A 16,118-nucleotide genomic window follows, 5' to 3' on the forward strand; every position below is an offset into this window, starting at 1 on the left:
GAGACACCCCGACTCCAGAAGGAGGAGTGGGGAAGTCGCGCTGGGAGGGGGTCGAGTGGGTCTTTTATCTGGGTTAAGAGAGGGAATAGGTTCACAGCCATATAAGGTATGGTATTCGGGGGATTGGAGGGTTGTGGGCGTCCTGATGTTCCGGTTTCTTGCATAGGTATCCGGTTACTTGTGGAGACATGAACTGGGCATACATCCTTATGGCGGGAGAGTCAAGGGTTAAGAAAGGGGGGGCCTCGATAATGGTGGACCAGCGATCATTTCTATTGTTTCTCCTGCATTCCCAGAGCCGCCAACCCAACACACAGGACCTGAGTTTATTTAGTTAATGTTCATATTAGAGTGGCTGACACTGTCCTGAGGTCTCATTTCCTGAGAAAACCCAGCATAAACAGACTTCGCACTCTAAGTTCCCTCTTGGCTGAATAAAGAAGGACTAGATGTTCTCTAGGGTCCCTTATAATTCTGTGATCCTTGTGTCCCAGGGAATTCCCTAGCAGAATAAGTTGTTGAGTACAAAAGAGGCAAGTGTGGCCTCTCTCAGAAGGCCTTTAAGATGACCCATAACCCCTGGGATGGTTGGACACAGGAAGAAGAATGCGACCTTTCAGAGTCCCATGACTTCCTCGTTTCAAATATATTTCTCTTCCCTTTGCCACCTTCTCTCTCTCTCTCTCTCGCCCGCCCCCCCCCCCCTTCTCCTGGCCTCTTCCTCTTCTTTTCCTCTTTCCTTATCTGCTTTTCTTCTTCTACCCATCCCACAGTAGCGCTAAGTCCACCTCACCCGCTTTCTTTTCGTCTCCCGATTTATCTATCTCTGGTCCCCTTCGTTTATCCTGCTCCCCTATCCACTCCCTCGCTCATCTCCCTTCTCTGTCAGCCCTGCAGGAAGCTGAGACTCCTCACGAAGCCTGGAGGTGGGAGGGTAGTTGGGTGGACCCTGGCGCGGCGGTCCCGCCCCTCGGTGCCTGTGTGAATGTCCGTGTGGCCGTGACGCAGCGCCGGCGGCGGCGGGGAGGGAGATTGGGCCAACTGGAGAGGGAGGCCAGCGGATTGCTGGGGCTGCTCGGCTCCTGCGCGCCCTCGCGCTCCCCGCCGCCCGCTGAGGCGCAGGCAGGGCGCAGGCGGCGGCGGGCGGCATGGAGAGCCTGCTGGAGAACCCGGTGCGTGCCGTGCTCTACCTCAAGGAGCTCACGGCCATCGTGCAGAACCAGCAGAGCCTCATCCACACCCAGCGCCCGCGCATAGACGAGCTGGAGCGGCGGCTGGACAAGCTAAGCGCCGAGAACCGCAGCCTGTGGGAGCACCAGCAGCTGCTGCAAGCCCAGCCTCCGCCCGGGCTCATCCCTCCGTCGCCAGCCCTGCCGCCTGCCACCCCGGCCACCGCTGCCGTCGCCGGGGCCCAGGAACCTCTCCAGAACCACCGACAGATCTCTCCCGCAGCGCCACAGCCCGCGCTGGAGCAGCCACCGCTTCAGAACCACGGACAGCTCCTGGCGCGGCCCCACCCGGACCCCAGCACCAGGGCTCACGCACCTCAGTCGCCCACCAGCACCCAGTGGCGCCTGGGGCCGTCCCCGACAAAGAGAAGGAGCAGCCCCCGAGTTGTTGCACTGCTGCTGGAACCCTCCTTCAGCATAAATCCCCCTGCCGCCCTAGGCAAGGGCGTCCTGAGCAGGAGACCCGAGTGAGTGGGGAAGAAGGGAGGCGGATTGTAGTGATAGAAAGAGAAGCAAAAGGGTGTAAGGAGGAAATAAGGGGGAAATTGGGATCCCCTAAGAGTCTGAAGGACTAGGACAACCTGAAGTGAAGAGATGAGAAGATGTTTGGAGGTAGAAGTGTGTCAAGGAGATTTGGGGGGAAGGAGGGATTGATATCAGTGTTTGAGAGGTTTCAAGGGATGTTGGAGCAAAAGAGAGAATCCAGACCCTTACGGAGGGGCAAAGAAGGGAAGAAATGGGTTTTTAAGTGATTGGGGATATCAGAAACTGACAGATTTTAAAGAGGACAAGATCAAGAGGAAGTTGTGATGATTACATTGAAAAAGAAAAAAGAAGAGCTGATTTTTTTTTTTTTAAGTTAAGAGGAATTTGGAAGGGAGTTTAGGTAGTAAAATTATTTGAATGGAAAGAGACAGAGGCTTGGCAAAGATGCATGTTAAGGGCTTTAAAAGGACTAGGGTCCAGGAAGAGTAGAATTGGGGTCTGAGAAAATTTAGGAGGCAGGGGATAAGGCTGAAAAGAAGGAATGATGTGAGAAGGCAGGGGTGCTGGGGATAGAGAAAGGGTGGGAGAAAACATTTCCCAGGGGAATGAGTCTAGCTCTTTCACTGATGCAGTGGGATCAAAGCCAGGAGTGGCTCTTAGGGAAAGCTTACTCTGCTGACCTGAGTGGGCATCTTTCTTCTGAATCCCCACAGAACCAAAGGGGTGCAAAGACACAACGCACCAAGCCAATGGAGGACTCAGTTACAGCATGAGGACTCAATCTGGCTATAGCTCTTTCCCTCTGACTGAAGGGGGATTTCTGTGCAGGATGGTTGGCAATTGTGGAAGGGGAACAATGATGAGAGAGAGAGTCGGCAAACGGAGTTGTTGGCATTTGGATGTTTAAGTCTCTCTCTGTTATGGCTGGTGACTGCATTCTTGTTTCCACTTGGTTATTTGGTGATATTAGGAATCTCCTGTTTGGTCCTGAGAGAAAGATACTCATTAGCCCCCAGTGAGGTACTCTAGGAGCTCAAGCTCTTTCTTTACTTTCAATGTCTATGAACCAGGGACTTGGGAAGAAGAGATGAAAGAGGACTGGAATGTTCTGTCCTCTGTATTGGGCAGGCTGTGACATATCAGCTTCCTTCCTCTGAGTATACAGGTGATGGGAGAACTGCATGGAAGAACAGCTCAGGGGAAATCAGTACCTAGTCAGCACCTGACACTGACAATGGTGATGTTACTGGAGGAGGTGGGTGGGGTGGCAGGGAGGAGAGCCAAGAATCTCATCTCATCTAGTCTCGGCATGTTTCAAGTCTGCGGATACTTGTGGGGATTTGGTGTATTCCTTCAAAACTCATTTTCTCCTCATATCTATGTAGTTAGAGAAGTTGGGGAAGGATATGTTAACTCCTAGAGAATAGACTTGACTGGAACCATGGTCTCCTAGGGGTGAAGACCCAGGATGATTTGACTTGGCAGACCTATAGCAATTGCGTTAAGCCCCCAAAAGGTGAAGCCTTTTTCCCCAGCTCCCCCAATGGCTCATCTGTCCTTCCTTCAGTTTCAGTTTTCTTTCCTTATCTGACATAAAAAGCAGAAAGTCAGGTTTCCCTCAGTGCCCAGGATTCAACAAGACAATGTTCTTACAAGGTGTTATGTGGCTTTCCCCTAAGTAGGGGGGAAAGACCTATTTCATTTGTTTTTCTGGGGGTTGATACAGCTTCCTGATAATTATGATTCTTCACCTGCTTCCTCTCCTCATGCCCTTTGGTATCTCCTTTCTCTTCCCCACATTCCCTGCATCTCTTCAGGGAACTAAGAGCAAAAAGGGTTGAGGAAAGATCATTTTTTCTGGGAAAAGGACTTTGTTGTGGCCCCCAAAGTAGCTTGGAGAGCCCCAATTCTTCTGCCCATAGCGTCTTCATCTTTCCTTCTCCTTTGTCCTGTTTTTGCTTCCCATAGGAGCAAAACAAAAATAAGAAATAATTAGAATGGCAGAGGGAGTGAAAGTTGTTAAAAATCTCTCACCTAGGAAGTTGTTAAAAATCTCTCACTTAGGAACCTAAGAGGTTAATACCCCAAGTAGCCCCCTCCTTCCTCCAGCTCCTCCAGTGTCTCCCCTTGCTCCCGGAGCCTGGACACCAAGAGACAGAGGGAGTGTCTCACCTCCTGTCTGCAACACTCTCTCCCCTTGGATGTGAAACCATGGACATCTTGGCTCGCTGAACACCTTTTGTGCCTTTTGTGCCACTCATTCCTCCACACTGTTTCGCTGAACTTCAATCCAAGTTTCCCTCACAGAACCTCAGTAATGACACACTGTTGCTGATTACATTTGGTCCCATCTAGATTCTACCCCTGACCCCCATTTTGTATGGGTATTCTCCTCTGCCCATATCTCTCAGTGGTGCAGGGCTGGATGAAACCAGCAGGCAGAGATCTTTACGGGTAGAGTGGGGTGAGGAGAGGAAGAACAGAGCCAGCAGCCCTCTCCTTGTTTCTTCTGGGGAGCTCCCTGCTGAATCAGTTCTCTACTGGGCACGCTGAAGTAAGAAGAAGACATGGCAGATGAGGTCTTCTGATCATAATTTTACTGAAATCCTTTCTCATTCTTTTACTTGCCCTTCTCTGGCCTCATTATAGTAAAGATGGGGCCCTGGGGAGGTTGCTGAGGGTTGGGCGAGTGTTACATGGGGCCAGGCACTGTGTTAGATGCATTATCTTCCCACACAGTTTGTCTCTGGTACCCAGAGCTCCTCTTCCTGCCCAAATCCAGGAGAGGCAAGAGCCCCGGGGAACCTGGGCCCAGAGAACAGTGCATCATTTAATTGTCATCAGATCTGCATTATTATGCAGCCTTGCTTCTCTTTCTTCTTTAGCTGAGGGCGATAGGAAGGTGGTGGTCTTAGAGGTCAGGCCAAGGAAGTGACGATGAAGGAGTGGGTGAGTGCAAAGATATCACGGAAGAAAGACGCTGGAGGGGTTAACGTTCTTTCTCTGCATGCTTCCTGGCTTTTGCTAAGCTCCAGCCCCCACTGCTTTCGCCTCTTAATGAAAGCAGCTATCTAGCTTCCTCCTCTTTATTTTTTCAATCAAGGCTCACAGCATCTACAGAATTGACTATCCCTTTCCTGGCTGGAGTCAGAGCCTCAGCCTGATCTGGCAAAGCCTACTTCGTGCCGTGGAAGCACATGATCCTACCGGAGGCTACTGGCTTCCCTGGGACCACAGCTTCTCTGTCTGAACACGTATGCCCACCCAGCCAGCCATGCATTTACAGCCCATGTTCTCCAGCCCCAGGCAGGGGATTACTGGAGGCTGGATAAGATTCTTGAATTATAATTCAAATTCTGCTCCTACTCCAAACCCCCCACCTCAGTAGCTCCTGTCCTCTCCTCTCTTCCTTTGTCCCTCATCTTCCTCTTCCACTTTCTCTTCCTCCCTACCTTCCCCCTTCTCTTTGTTCTTCCTTCTCTCTTTCACCTTTCTTCTCTCCCCTCAAACTCTTCTTCTCTCCCATATTTTCTTCCTCCTATCTCTCCTTTGGTTCCACTTCCGCAGCCCAGTGAAGTCTCCTTTTCTCTGCTCTCACCCTTTAAGCATAAAACAAATCTTGGGTCACTTTTTGAGCTCCACGGTGTCATGACTGCAGGCTGAAGGACAGACAATCATTAGATGCGCTTTTTAGCCTGTTGTCTAAAACTCTGATTGGAGCAGGTGTCTCTGTCCCCACTGAGTCAGGCTCGTCTGCCTAGAGATGGTGGCTCCTATGTGGCCCATTCTGAGAGCTACTAAGAGAGTGTGAAGGTCTGTCTGTCAGTGGAAAAACAGGAAAGAAGCAAGCAGTCTCTGTCAACATACCTGAAACATATATCTAGAACCATCCAAGCAAGTGTAAGCGGATTGCTGCTCAGTGGATCAGAAAAGAACAGGGGGACAAGGAGGAGCATACTGAGAGCCCAGGGAGGAGGTTTTCTTGGTTGGAGTCAAGGGCTTATGTCAGGAGGAGTAAGGGCCAAGGGCAGCTGGAAGGAGGGTGGAGACCCAGAGATTCAACTCATGACCTGTGCTGCATATGCATATCGTTCCATCCTCGGACAGTACAGTACCTCCAACCCTAATCACTTCCCACCAGGCTAAACCCTATCAGCAGAGTAAGAAGGGCCTTAACACTCAGAGTCCTTGTCTACCTGGGGCTGGAAGGCCTGCTTGCTGCGGAAGCAACATGAAGGCCAGTGCTCACCAAACTGCCCGCCTACCCTCCGTTTCTCCTCTGCCCCCAGCAAGGAGAGGAATTCCAGCTGGGAAGCTGGGAAATGGGGCCAGAAGGAAGGTTCACCGAGCGGAGGGTGTATGCATCTTTCTGCTCACCTAGAAGCTGGCACAAAGTGGGCACTTGTAAAGATTTTCTGTTCCCTGCTTGCCCAAGAGCCCAGACCTTCCTCCCTTTCATCCAAAAAGAACACAGCTCAAGAGAAACGAGTCACCCCTGCCTCTGGGAAAATCTACTGTTCTCTGTCCTCCTCACCAGCTCCCGGTGCCTTGCTCCATTCGCGTTCTCCTTCCTCACTCCAAGGCCCTTCCTGAGCCCACATAGCAAACACCATAAGGGCCCCATGAGACCATCCTGGAACATTCTCCTGTTGGCTTGAAACCCAACAAGAGGAGCCGTAGTTGGCTCTGCTGATGCAGCATATATCTGTGTGGCCCGAGTTTCAAAGGTCACTTACGAGACAAGGCAGATGGAGTCAGGTGTGGGGGGAGAGCCAACAAAAGCGAGAATGATCCTGAAGAAGAGGGGAGAGCTGGGTCCAACAGCTGGACCTGTGGTCTGGAAAGAGACTTGGATCCTGAATTTAAATCCCAGGTAAAGATTTGTAGACAGACTGACCTTGCTGGGGAGCCTCAACACTTCTCACTGGGGCCCAAACATACTCTCAGTGGCCCTGGACATTAGCTAAGCAGCAGCTTGGTGTGGGGGTTCTTAGTAAGAGGTCCTGGGGACACTCTCATTGCACCTGGCACACCCCCAAATGCAAGGCCATCTGGCAGGATTTCCAAGCCTTGGGCCACTGCAGCACCTTCTTCCTCTGCTCCTGGAAAATCACAAAGGGCAGGTTCTCACCCAGGCTGCAAAGGGTTTCTTGTTTTGAGGGAGGAGAGTTGTGGTCATCTCCATTTCAAGGAGTGAGGGCACTAACAAACAAAAAGGGTGAGGAGCAGCATGAGGGAGAAATTTTTAGACTTTTCAGGCTGAAGGGAACTTAAGGAACTAAATAATCACAGAATTTTCAAGATCTAGGTAGTTAAGAACACGGGCTTTGGAGTCAGGCATCCCTGGGTGTGAGTCCTGCTCTATCCCCTACCAGCTGTGAGACTTTATAGTCATTATTTACCTTCTTTAAGCCTCTGGTTTTTTCATTTATAAAATAAAAAGTAACATATACTTTGAAGGGTTGCTGTAAAGCTTAAAAATTAAATGGTATCATTTTAAAAATATTGTTCTGGAAACCCAATAAGTGCTCAAGACATTGTAGCATTTCTTCAGATAAAGAACCCAGGGCTCATCCCCAGATAAAGAACCCAGGGTCGTTCACCACAGTGAAAGACCTGAAACCAAGTTCAAGATCCCTTTCCTGCTTCCAAGCCAGCTTCCTACATGTGCCCTTTTGTCATCTGCCCCTCTCTCTTCAGTCAGTGCGCACCCAAGCTATTTCGTTTGCACGCTTGTAGAGCTTACCTTCGAATACAGCCAAGCAGGACAAATCCACCATCCCTTAGTGATCTGTGATGGGGCCTCACAACTTTATTGTTGAGAAATGCCTCCTTAAGCTCAACTGAAATGTCTTCTGTTGCATTTTAAGATGATTTGCACTTCTCCTAAGGACATCAAAGGGAGCACCCCGTGCCCCGTGGTGATAAGAATGATCTTGCCTGTTTTCCAAATGGGGAAGCCACAGTCTCCTCTAGTATATGAACTTGTCGAGGATAAAAGTAAGAGGTGAGTGGAATGGAGTCTGGGCCAGGAGAATGTGTCCCAGTTCCCTGGAATGAAACCTACATCCATTTGTCCAAATTTTTCCATCCTGGGAATTTTGAAAGGGCAGCCCTGTTCTTTGCAGCTCTTTCTGAGGTCTGAAAGTTGAAAACAAAAACAAAAACAAAACACAAAGCCCAGCAGGGTTTGCCTGAGGAGAGAACAGCCTGATGTGTTGTGGGACTTGGGGTGGTGGGTTGAGGGGGAAGGCAGGGAGGTTACGGGAGGATTCTACTTTCTAGGGTCAAAAGATAAAAGAGTTTCTTCTCCTAAGACTTCCTGAGATGAAATGCCATCTAAGAAAAAACAAAAAAACAAAAACAGAACAGACAATGGGCTTCTGATATTCCCTCCCAGGGTGGTTGTGGCTATGAGGCCACAACAGGCATAGGCGGCCACGGGTGGCCCTGGGCGCAGCAGAGGCACGGGCTGCTTTGCGGTGGCTCCTTGGAATATCCCATCTGGGAGGGTTATGTAACTATGCAGGCCCCGCTGTATATGCTGAGGGGTACCATTTGTGCCCAGCAGGCAGGCAGGCGACTGTGGACGGAGGCCAAGCACGGCTGTCCGAGCGCCTCCCCATGCTCTGTGCCGGCACTGGGCCCTTCTCTCCAGGCCACAGCTGCAGGGGTGGGAGAGCTTTCGGAGCTGGGCTAAGGTCCTCCAGCCCCACTGGGAGGTCAAGCAAAGGTCAGAGCTGGAAAGGTACAAAAAGGGCCGTGGCTCCAAACTTACTGTGGCACGTGAGGCAACTATGGCTGGAGAGAGAAGTGACTGGTGTTTCCAGATGAGTTAGTGGTAGAAAGAGACCTAGAACTCTTCCCCTGGTGCACTTGACATTATCCAGTGACAGGCCCCCGTAGCTGGTCAGGACTGTCCCGTGGATGTATGGGGCCAGACCTACAGCTAGTTATGGGAACTCAGGGGTCCCAGGGGGGTCTCTGCCATCCAGAATAGCTCGCCTCTGCCAGAAATTCCACAATTAGAGATTCCTTTCAATACTTCAAGGTTATCCCCCTTGTTAAAATGCAAATTCTCCTAGGACAGGAGAAAAACAACCCATTTAGCTCTATCAGCCTTTACACTTCAGCATGAAAGAGTTCTGATGTGAGAAGTGTCCGAGAAAGGATTTGATAAGGGAGGGGGGTGCCATGGTGGCACTGGTTGACTAAGAGACAGAGCAGGAGGCTCAGAAGGAGTGGAAAGGCTCACAGGGGAGGCTGTTGAAAGCCTAAATGATTTTTATCTCTGCCATATTTTGTAGGGATTTGGAATTGCTTGGCCTGGACCTGGCAAGCTGAGTGGCGGGGGGACCCAGGGCACTCCCACGTTGGCTTGCCTCGGAAAAGTGATTGTCTTGGCTGTAGAAGGGATACTTGCCCAATGAGCTTCTTGGCTAAAAATCATTCGGCAGGAATTTAAGGAGCATCCTGACACAGGGTAATCTCTTTTGATCCTTTCTAGGATCTTAGAATAATTCTCTAGATGGCAAAATTTCACATGATTCTATTGGGCTCTGCTGTGAGGTTGGGAAGAGGTGGGCGAGAGCGTTAACAGGTGGTAGAGGTTGGGGTTACCTGGGCCTGGAGAGATTGGGGGAAGAGGGGCTAACTCAACATCTAGTAGGAGCTTGATAAATCCTGCTTGAAGAAACAATTTCTTAATATGTAGGTCCCAGGCAGGCTCAGCAATCATTGGGTGGAGGGAGGTAAGCACACGGTGTCCAGGCTGAAGAAGATCTCAGCTGGAGGGAATCTCTACTGGGGGAGGAGGTTGTGCTTAGTTAGGCCCCAAAGCCTGAAGTCTGCAGCTGAGCACAAGAGAGAGAAGCTGGATGAGAGATTCAGCTCTTAAGGCCAGCTGGGGAGTAAGAGCCACATCAGGGCTTCTCCTACCCCAAACCTCTCCACGAGCCTGCAAAGGTCTCCTCTCCCTCTGCCGCCAGCCTCTAACCCCAGACCAGTGCAATCCTTCGTGTGGGAAACCGTGTTAAGGATCAAGCATGAGAAAGCCCTTTGAGTATTTCATCTCAGTGACCCTGCCCCAGGCCCATGGCCTTGTCAGAAGCTTGAACCAGGAATAGGTAACTGGTCTATGATGATGGGAGGGAAAGGAAGCCCAAGATTTGGCCACGTCTCCAGGTGGAAAGAGAAGAGAGAGAGAACTGGATTCTGGCCTGAGGGATGAAACAGGAACCAGCCTCAGGCTCCAGGCCTCTTACTCCTATTTCCTGACCAGGCAGTGTCAGCTCTGTTCAGGGAAATGTTAGGACTCTGAAGGGAGGGTGAGCAGGTGTGTATAAGCATCAGATGTGTTCATGGTTACGGCTGTGCAGAGGTGAATGTGTTACTAGGGGTGGGGGAGAGGGATCACAGCACACACCATAAAAAGATGTGTGGACCTTATGGCAAAACTCAGCATAGATCTTCCTTCTGCTTCCCCATGACTCCGTGGTCTGGTTACACAGTCAAGACTCTGGGTTCTCTCTCCTTTCTCTGCATGACTCGTTTCGTCTCTCTTGGCTAGCCAGCTCCTTCTGGGTCTTCCCCTCTGTAAAATGGGGTGAGTCTACATGCTCCCACTCTCACCCCATTGCAGGAGTGACGGGGGCCAGGTTTCTGGAAGCTGCTAGCTCCTGGGAAGAAGGTTGCCTGAAGGGTGGGCAAGGGCAGGGGTCAGGGATCAGAGACTCTCTATTAAGGTATTGTGTTTGGAAGCTCAGCCACCCAGCAGCAGGGTGATGCATGGAAAGCTGCGCTGTGATTTTCCCTGGACCAGAGTTGGCCTAGCTCTGGCCAGGGAGTGGCACCATATGACTTCTCTGGACTCTGGAGTTGTCAGGTCCTACCAGCTGTCTCCCTGCTATGAGGAATGCACTCCCACCCCAGGCAGAGAGGCAAGGGAATTCCACAATCTCTTCCTTGATAAATGATTCCAATGCACCACAATTTTCATTCAACACATGAATTCAACACAATGATTATTTTAAAACGGCAACAGCGACAAAAACTCTACAAAGCGGTTGGGAAGCTCTTGCTTGTGTGTAGTTTCAGTGTTTCCTGGCATAGTCTGGTCTTTACAGAGATGTCCCGGATGCTTCCAAATTGGCTAGGTTGGCATCTTTGACATTCTTGGGGCTATTTCCCTCTTATGAGCCAGTCATGGAAGGCTGAAGGGAATTCCAGAACTAGGCAGGTCCCTGACCCAGAAGCCAGGCCCCTCAGTCCTGATGCCTGTGCAATCCTCACAGACCCCAAATGTAAGCTTGGTGCAAACCCCTCCCCTTCTCTGGGCCTTGGTCTCCCCCCAGATCAAGGGGGGGACCATCACTCTTTGCTCCACTCTTGGACTGTCTCCCCTAGACTCACTAAGTCCACTAGAGACAGAGCTGTTGAGAGGTTGCGGCAGCATCAAGGACCTGGCAAGAGAATCCCAGCTGTATCTCAGCCTTCCCATGGTTTATATTGTATTTTATAGAATCACTTAGCCTTAGAATTCTGGTGCAACCTATGATGAGGCATAATTGTTCCGAAAGTGGCACTGGGTTTGAACCCTCACTCGGTCACGTGCTCGCTGCCATACTCAGCAGTGACAGTCTTGGTTTTCTTATCTGAAATGGGGATGCGCATACTCCTAATCTCGTAGGACTGCTGGGAAATGAAGAGGTCAGGCCAAGAAAGCGCCAGGCAAGGCGAGTGCCTGCGGGCAGTGAGCACTCAAGAAGGTATATTAGTTGCTGTTGTTTGGGGACCTTCGAGGCCAGAAAGTGCTTTTCGAAGGTAGAGGGCTCTCTTCCTTATCCCCCTGTGTCTTCCAGAGGGCTCAGAACAGAAAGACTTCTCATTGACAATCCCTCCAACCCACTTATTCCCATTGTCACCCCCCAGAAACCACCCCCCCAGAAAAGTTAATGAATTCTCATGCAACCTCCCAGGGTTATTCTATGTACCTTCAAGCAAACACACACACACACACACACACACACACACACACACACACACACACACATATAGATATATGTGTGTGTGTGTGTGTGTGTGTTATCTTTTACACAAATAACAGTAAACTACATGCTGTTCTGCATCTTGCTTTTCCCCCCCAATAATCTGTCTTGGTGATCCTTCCATATGCAGTATAGAGAAAGCTGCCTCATTCTTTTTAATAGCTGTGAAGTATGCCATTGGCTGTAAATCTAGGTTCCTTCTTGCCTACTGAGAGTTTGGAAGGTGAGCTCTGGGTAACCCAGCCGTGTAATCATTTGGAGGTGTTTCTCTGAGGGGTGGGTGGGTGGGCAGACATGACCTAGGAGTTCCATTTGAACTTGGCCCTCCAGTTGCTGAGGTGTGCTCCTGCAGCCTCCTCCAGACACCAGATCAGTTCCCGTAGAAAGAAGACTCCGGAAGCATGCCTTCTTCCCTGAAGAGTCTTTGCCACTCTTTTAGCTTGGCTCCCTTTGTTGCCTATAGACAACAAGGTTGGGGAGCTGCCAAGGTATATAGTCTCCTTCCCACCAGCCAAAGATGAGTCCGAGAACACCACCTCTTTCAGGAAGTCTTCCTGAACTGATCTGAGGAGGAAACGGAGTTTCCCATTACATCTCCCCCTATTTACCACCTCAGGCTGAGCCTAATCCAGGCCTGGCTAAGAATGAAGTCAATTCTTTATTCCTTGGTTTAAAAATGCTTATTTTCTTCTCTGTGTAAGTATATAGTCATGATATGTCTGTTCTTCCACCTAAATAATACTCGGTCGTCTACCATGAGCCCGTTCCTACTGTTCCAGGCACTGGGGTACAGTAGTGAACAAAAACAAACAAACAAAAAAAACCCTCGACTCTCGTCAGGAAGCTGACAGGAAAAAAAAAATAGCAAGATTAAGAAAGAGAACATCAGTTACATCTGATGGGGTGAGTGTCGTGGAGAAAAATTAAACAGAGAAGGGGACCTGGGAGTAAAGGGGAACCACAGTTTCAAACAGGGAGTCCTGGGAAGTTCTCACTGAGAAGATAACACCTGGGCAAAGACCCAGAGCCTGGGGGTTGGGGTTTTGAGAAATCTGGGTGGGGGAGTGAGGCTGGCAGAGTCAAAGCCCCCTTGAGGGACTGAGGGAACAGCCTGGTTTTTGAAGTAAGACAGGAACAGAGGGAACCCATGGAGAATAGTCTGAGGCAAAATCAGAAATGTTGGTGAAGGGTTGCGAAGTGGTAGAGTGCAGGGGTGCAGAAAATCTTGTAAGAGATGCTACAAATGGGATCCACTGGGCTGTGTTTGGAAATGTATGGGGATATGCTAGTTGCCACAATGGCTGGCTAGGTTGAGGGGGAGGTGTCGCTCCCCCAGCATTTGGGGGCAAAGGCTATGCCAAACAGCCAATAGAGCACAGGACAGCTCCTGCAGTGAACAATGTTCTTGTCCAAAATACCAGTGTTCTTTGTTGAGACACGCTGATAGGGTCTTGACGTCCATTGTGATGAGTTTGATTTTGATCTTAAGACAAACCGGGCTAGGGGGTGCCTAGATGGCTCAGTTGGTGAAGCATCTGACTTTGGTTCAGGTCGTGATCCCAGGGTCCAGGCTCCCTGCTCAGTGGGGAGTCCACTTCTCCCTCTGCCCCTCTGCCCCTCTGGGAGGCTAATAGGAAGTCATAGGGGCAAAACTTTAGACAGGGCAGTGATGCAATGCCCTACTTTGGAAACCAGAGTGGAAGGTTCAAAAGGCAGAAGAGGGAGGGGATTTCAGCAGAGAGAGCCTTAGAGTGCCGTTCACAATCATCTGCTATTCACCCTTTCATTCTGTCTTTCAACGTAAGGATCATTCCTTCCCCCACAGCTGCTGGGACGGTGTAAAGACGGAGCGGGTTCAGTGTAAACCAGCTTCTTTCCAGTTGCTTAAGCCACTGGTCCGGGAACTAGATGACTGATAATGATGATCCTTAACACTGAGATATAGGAGGGACCATGAGTCAGGCACTTTTCTGAGAACTTTAACTAACTCAAATCTTCCAACATCCCTATGAGGTAGATACTATCATTGTGCCCATTTTATAGATGGGGAAACAGGTACAATGAGGTCAAATAGCCTATTGAGGTTCGCACAGCTGATAAGTCAGAGTCCAGGTCCCAGCCCAGGTGATCTGCTCTTCCCCACTGTGCCACACTGCTTCTAAGCACTGCTGCTTCTTCCCTCTTCCTGGGCTACCCTTCTCAAATATAGGTTCTCTCTCCTTGCTCACAGCTCTCCCCTGCCAAGGCAGCCCCTCCCTAGAGGCGATGGCAGGAGGCACCCCCACGAGTCCCCACCACCAGAAAGGCCCATCAGTGCCCCAAAGGCCAGGCCGGAGTGCCCAGTCTCTCTCCTCACCCCCGCACCCACATGCACCCTGTCCCACTTTCCCCCAACCGAGCACCTTTGCCTTTTGTTCACAGCGATGGCTCCTGCACCCAGGCCGGTGGGGGCATGGAGGACTCCATGGTGGCAGCGGCGGCGGTGGCAGCCGGCAGACCCAGTGCCCATGCCCTGAAGGCTCAAGCCCAGGAGCTGCAGCATGAGGAGGAGCGGCCGGGGACAGGGGAGTGCCTCCCCAAGGGATGGCTCCTACTGTGTGGCCTCCCCTGGCCGGCAGCAGCCTGCTCCCATGACCCTAACGCCTCTGATTACGAGCTCTCCCTTGACCTAAAGAATAAACAGGTACCCAAGGCCTCTGATGGGGGCGGGAAGGGTGATGAGGGGGTCCTGCCTTCGGGGGCTATCCAGGGTACCAGGGATCTCCCCACTTGGGCCCACCTCTGCTGTAGGCACACTTCTTTCACCATGAATTCTCCCAAATGGAGCTGTCTTCAGCCCTTCCTTGGAGCCCAGTTTGTCAGGAACCAGCCTCTCCATGGCAGGGGTCACACCTTTGCAATGCCAGTCCCCTCGGTACTGTGTTCAGGACCCTGTTCCTCTCGACGTGAGCCAGAAGCTTAAACTGCCCCAGACCCTGAGCCAGGTGGCCCACTGTTCTCTGGGAATGAAGAGAGAGCCTCGCTTACGTGTCCATGCAAAGGACAAGCTCTGTGTGTAGGCACACACAGGTTAAAATGAGGTACCAAGAGAATGGTCTCCTCCAAGCAGATTGAGGATTCCCTGGATTAACCAAAGCTCCCCTCCTGGAGAACAAATCCCGTGTGTGTATGTGTGTGTGTGTGTGTGTGTGTGTGTGTGTGTGTACTTATGTGCATATACTTAGAGAAAAACATCATGACTAGAGATTGGGTTTTTTTTTTTTTAAGATTTTGTTTATTTATTTGGCAGGGAGAGAGACCACAAGTAGGCAGAGAGGCAGGCAGAGAGAGAAGGGGAAGCAGGCTCCCCGCTGAGCAGAGAGTCCGATGCAGGGCTCCATCCCAGGACAGAGGCTTAACCCACTGAGCCACCCAGGTCTCCTGTGACTAGATATTGTTAAGAAAGAGCATTGAACTTGGAGCCAGAGACATAGGATCCAATCCTTGGTATTGCTCTAGTTAACTCTGTGACTTTGGGAATGCCAGTTATGCACTCTGGGCACTGATTTCTTCATCAGCAAAATTGGGCATTAGACCTTGAATCATCTCCAAGGTCCCTTCTAGCTCTACAGTGTGTAGGTTCTAAAGAAGCATTATTTAACTCAATGGGCAAAGTCAGTCTTGGGAAGGAAAGCTAGTGGGAAGATCACTAAGACTGAGTCAGGCCATACTAACCTCCCTTCTTTCCTTCTGCATCAAGGTCAGCTGTAGGTGGAACATCTGGCTGTCAGCAAAGTATTTAAAAAATCCCCCATGATTGATATATGGGCAAGAGAGGAAGCAGAGTAGATGACAATATAGTCAAGCGGGTTCTTTTCAAACAGAATTCTTAAAAAAAAAAAAAAAAGTTGGTTTATCCATCAAGGCCAATTCCTGGGGGAGGTGAGTGGTGTGCTGTCCTTGGTCTTGTTCTGTTCGACGGGTTTTGACAAGGCACTAATTTCTGATGACACAAAGCTGAAAGGGGACAGCAAAATACCTCGGTGACAGAATCCAAGATTTTGTAAAAATCTTATCCAGACATAAAGATTTAAATGAAAAAGTCCAAATGAAATAGGGAAAAACATCTAAAGTTCTCTTAGCTTTGAAAAGCCCACAGAATTCGTACAAGATGGGCAGGCTTGGCCCTGGGAGAGAGACCTTAGGGCTTCTGTTGACTGTAAGTTCAAAAGGAGTCAATAACCAGGAAATCAGGTGCCAAAGTGAGTCCAGCAGTGCACAGCAGGGTAGATAAAGCCCCCTGGATAAGGAAGCAGCTGGCTAGAGCCCCACACTGGTTCCTGGTCAGGGCCTATCTGGAGCCCGTCCTTGATTCTTG

General features: G+C 50.4%; 1 protein-coding gene across 1 annotated transcript in view; it reads left to right on the forward strand.

Moving 5' to 3' along the window:
* Positions 1–1,119: 1,119 nt before the first annotated feature.
* LOC131838326 (IQ motif and SEC7 domain-containing protein 3-like) overlaps positions 1,120–16,118 on the forward strand; it is a 31,043-nt gene continuing 16,044 nt past the window's right edge. Inside the window, 4 exon segments of the mRNA XM_059184284.1 lie at positions 1,120–1,551; positions 1,554–1,696; positions 11,404–11,537; positions 14,183–14,444. Of these exon segments, the coding sequence (XP_059040267.1) occupies positions 1,149–1,551; positions 1,554–1,696; positions 11,404–11,537; positions 14,183–14,444 (942 nt within the window). The 5' untranslated portion in view covers positions 1,120–1,148.

Source organism: Mustela lutreola, chromosome 8 (genome assembly GCF_030435805.1).
Source record: "Mustela lutreola isolate mMusLut2 chromosome 8, mMusLut2.pri, whole genome shotgun sequence".
Lineage (NCBI taxonomy): Eukaryota > Metazoa > Chordata > Mammalia > Carnivora > Mustelidae > Mustela > Mustela lutreola.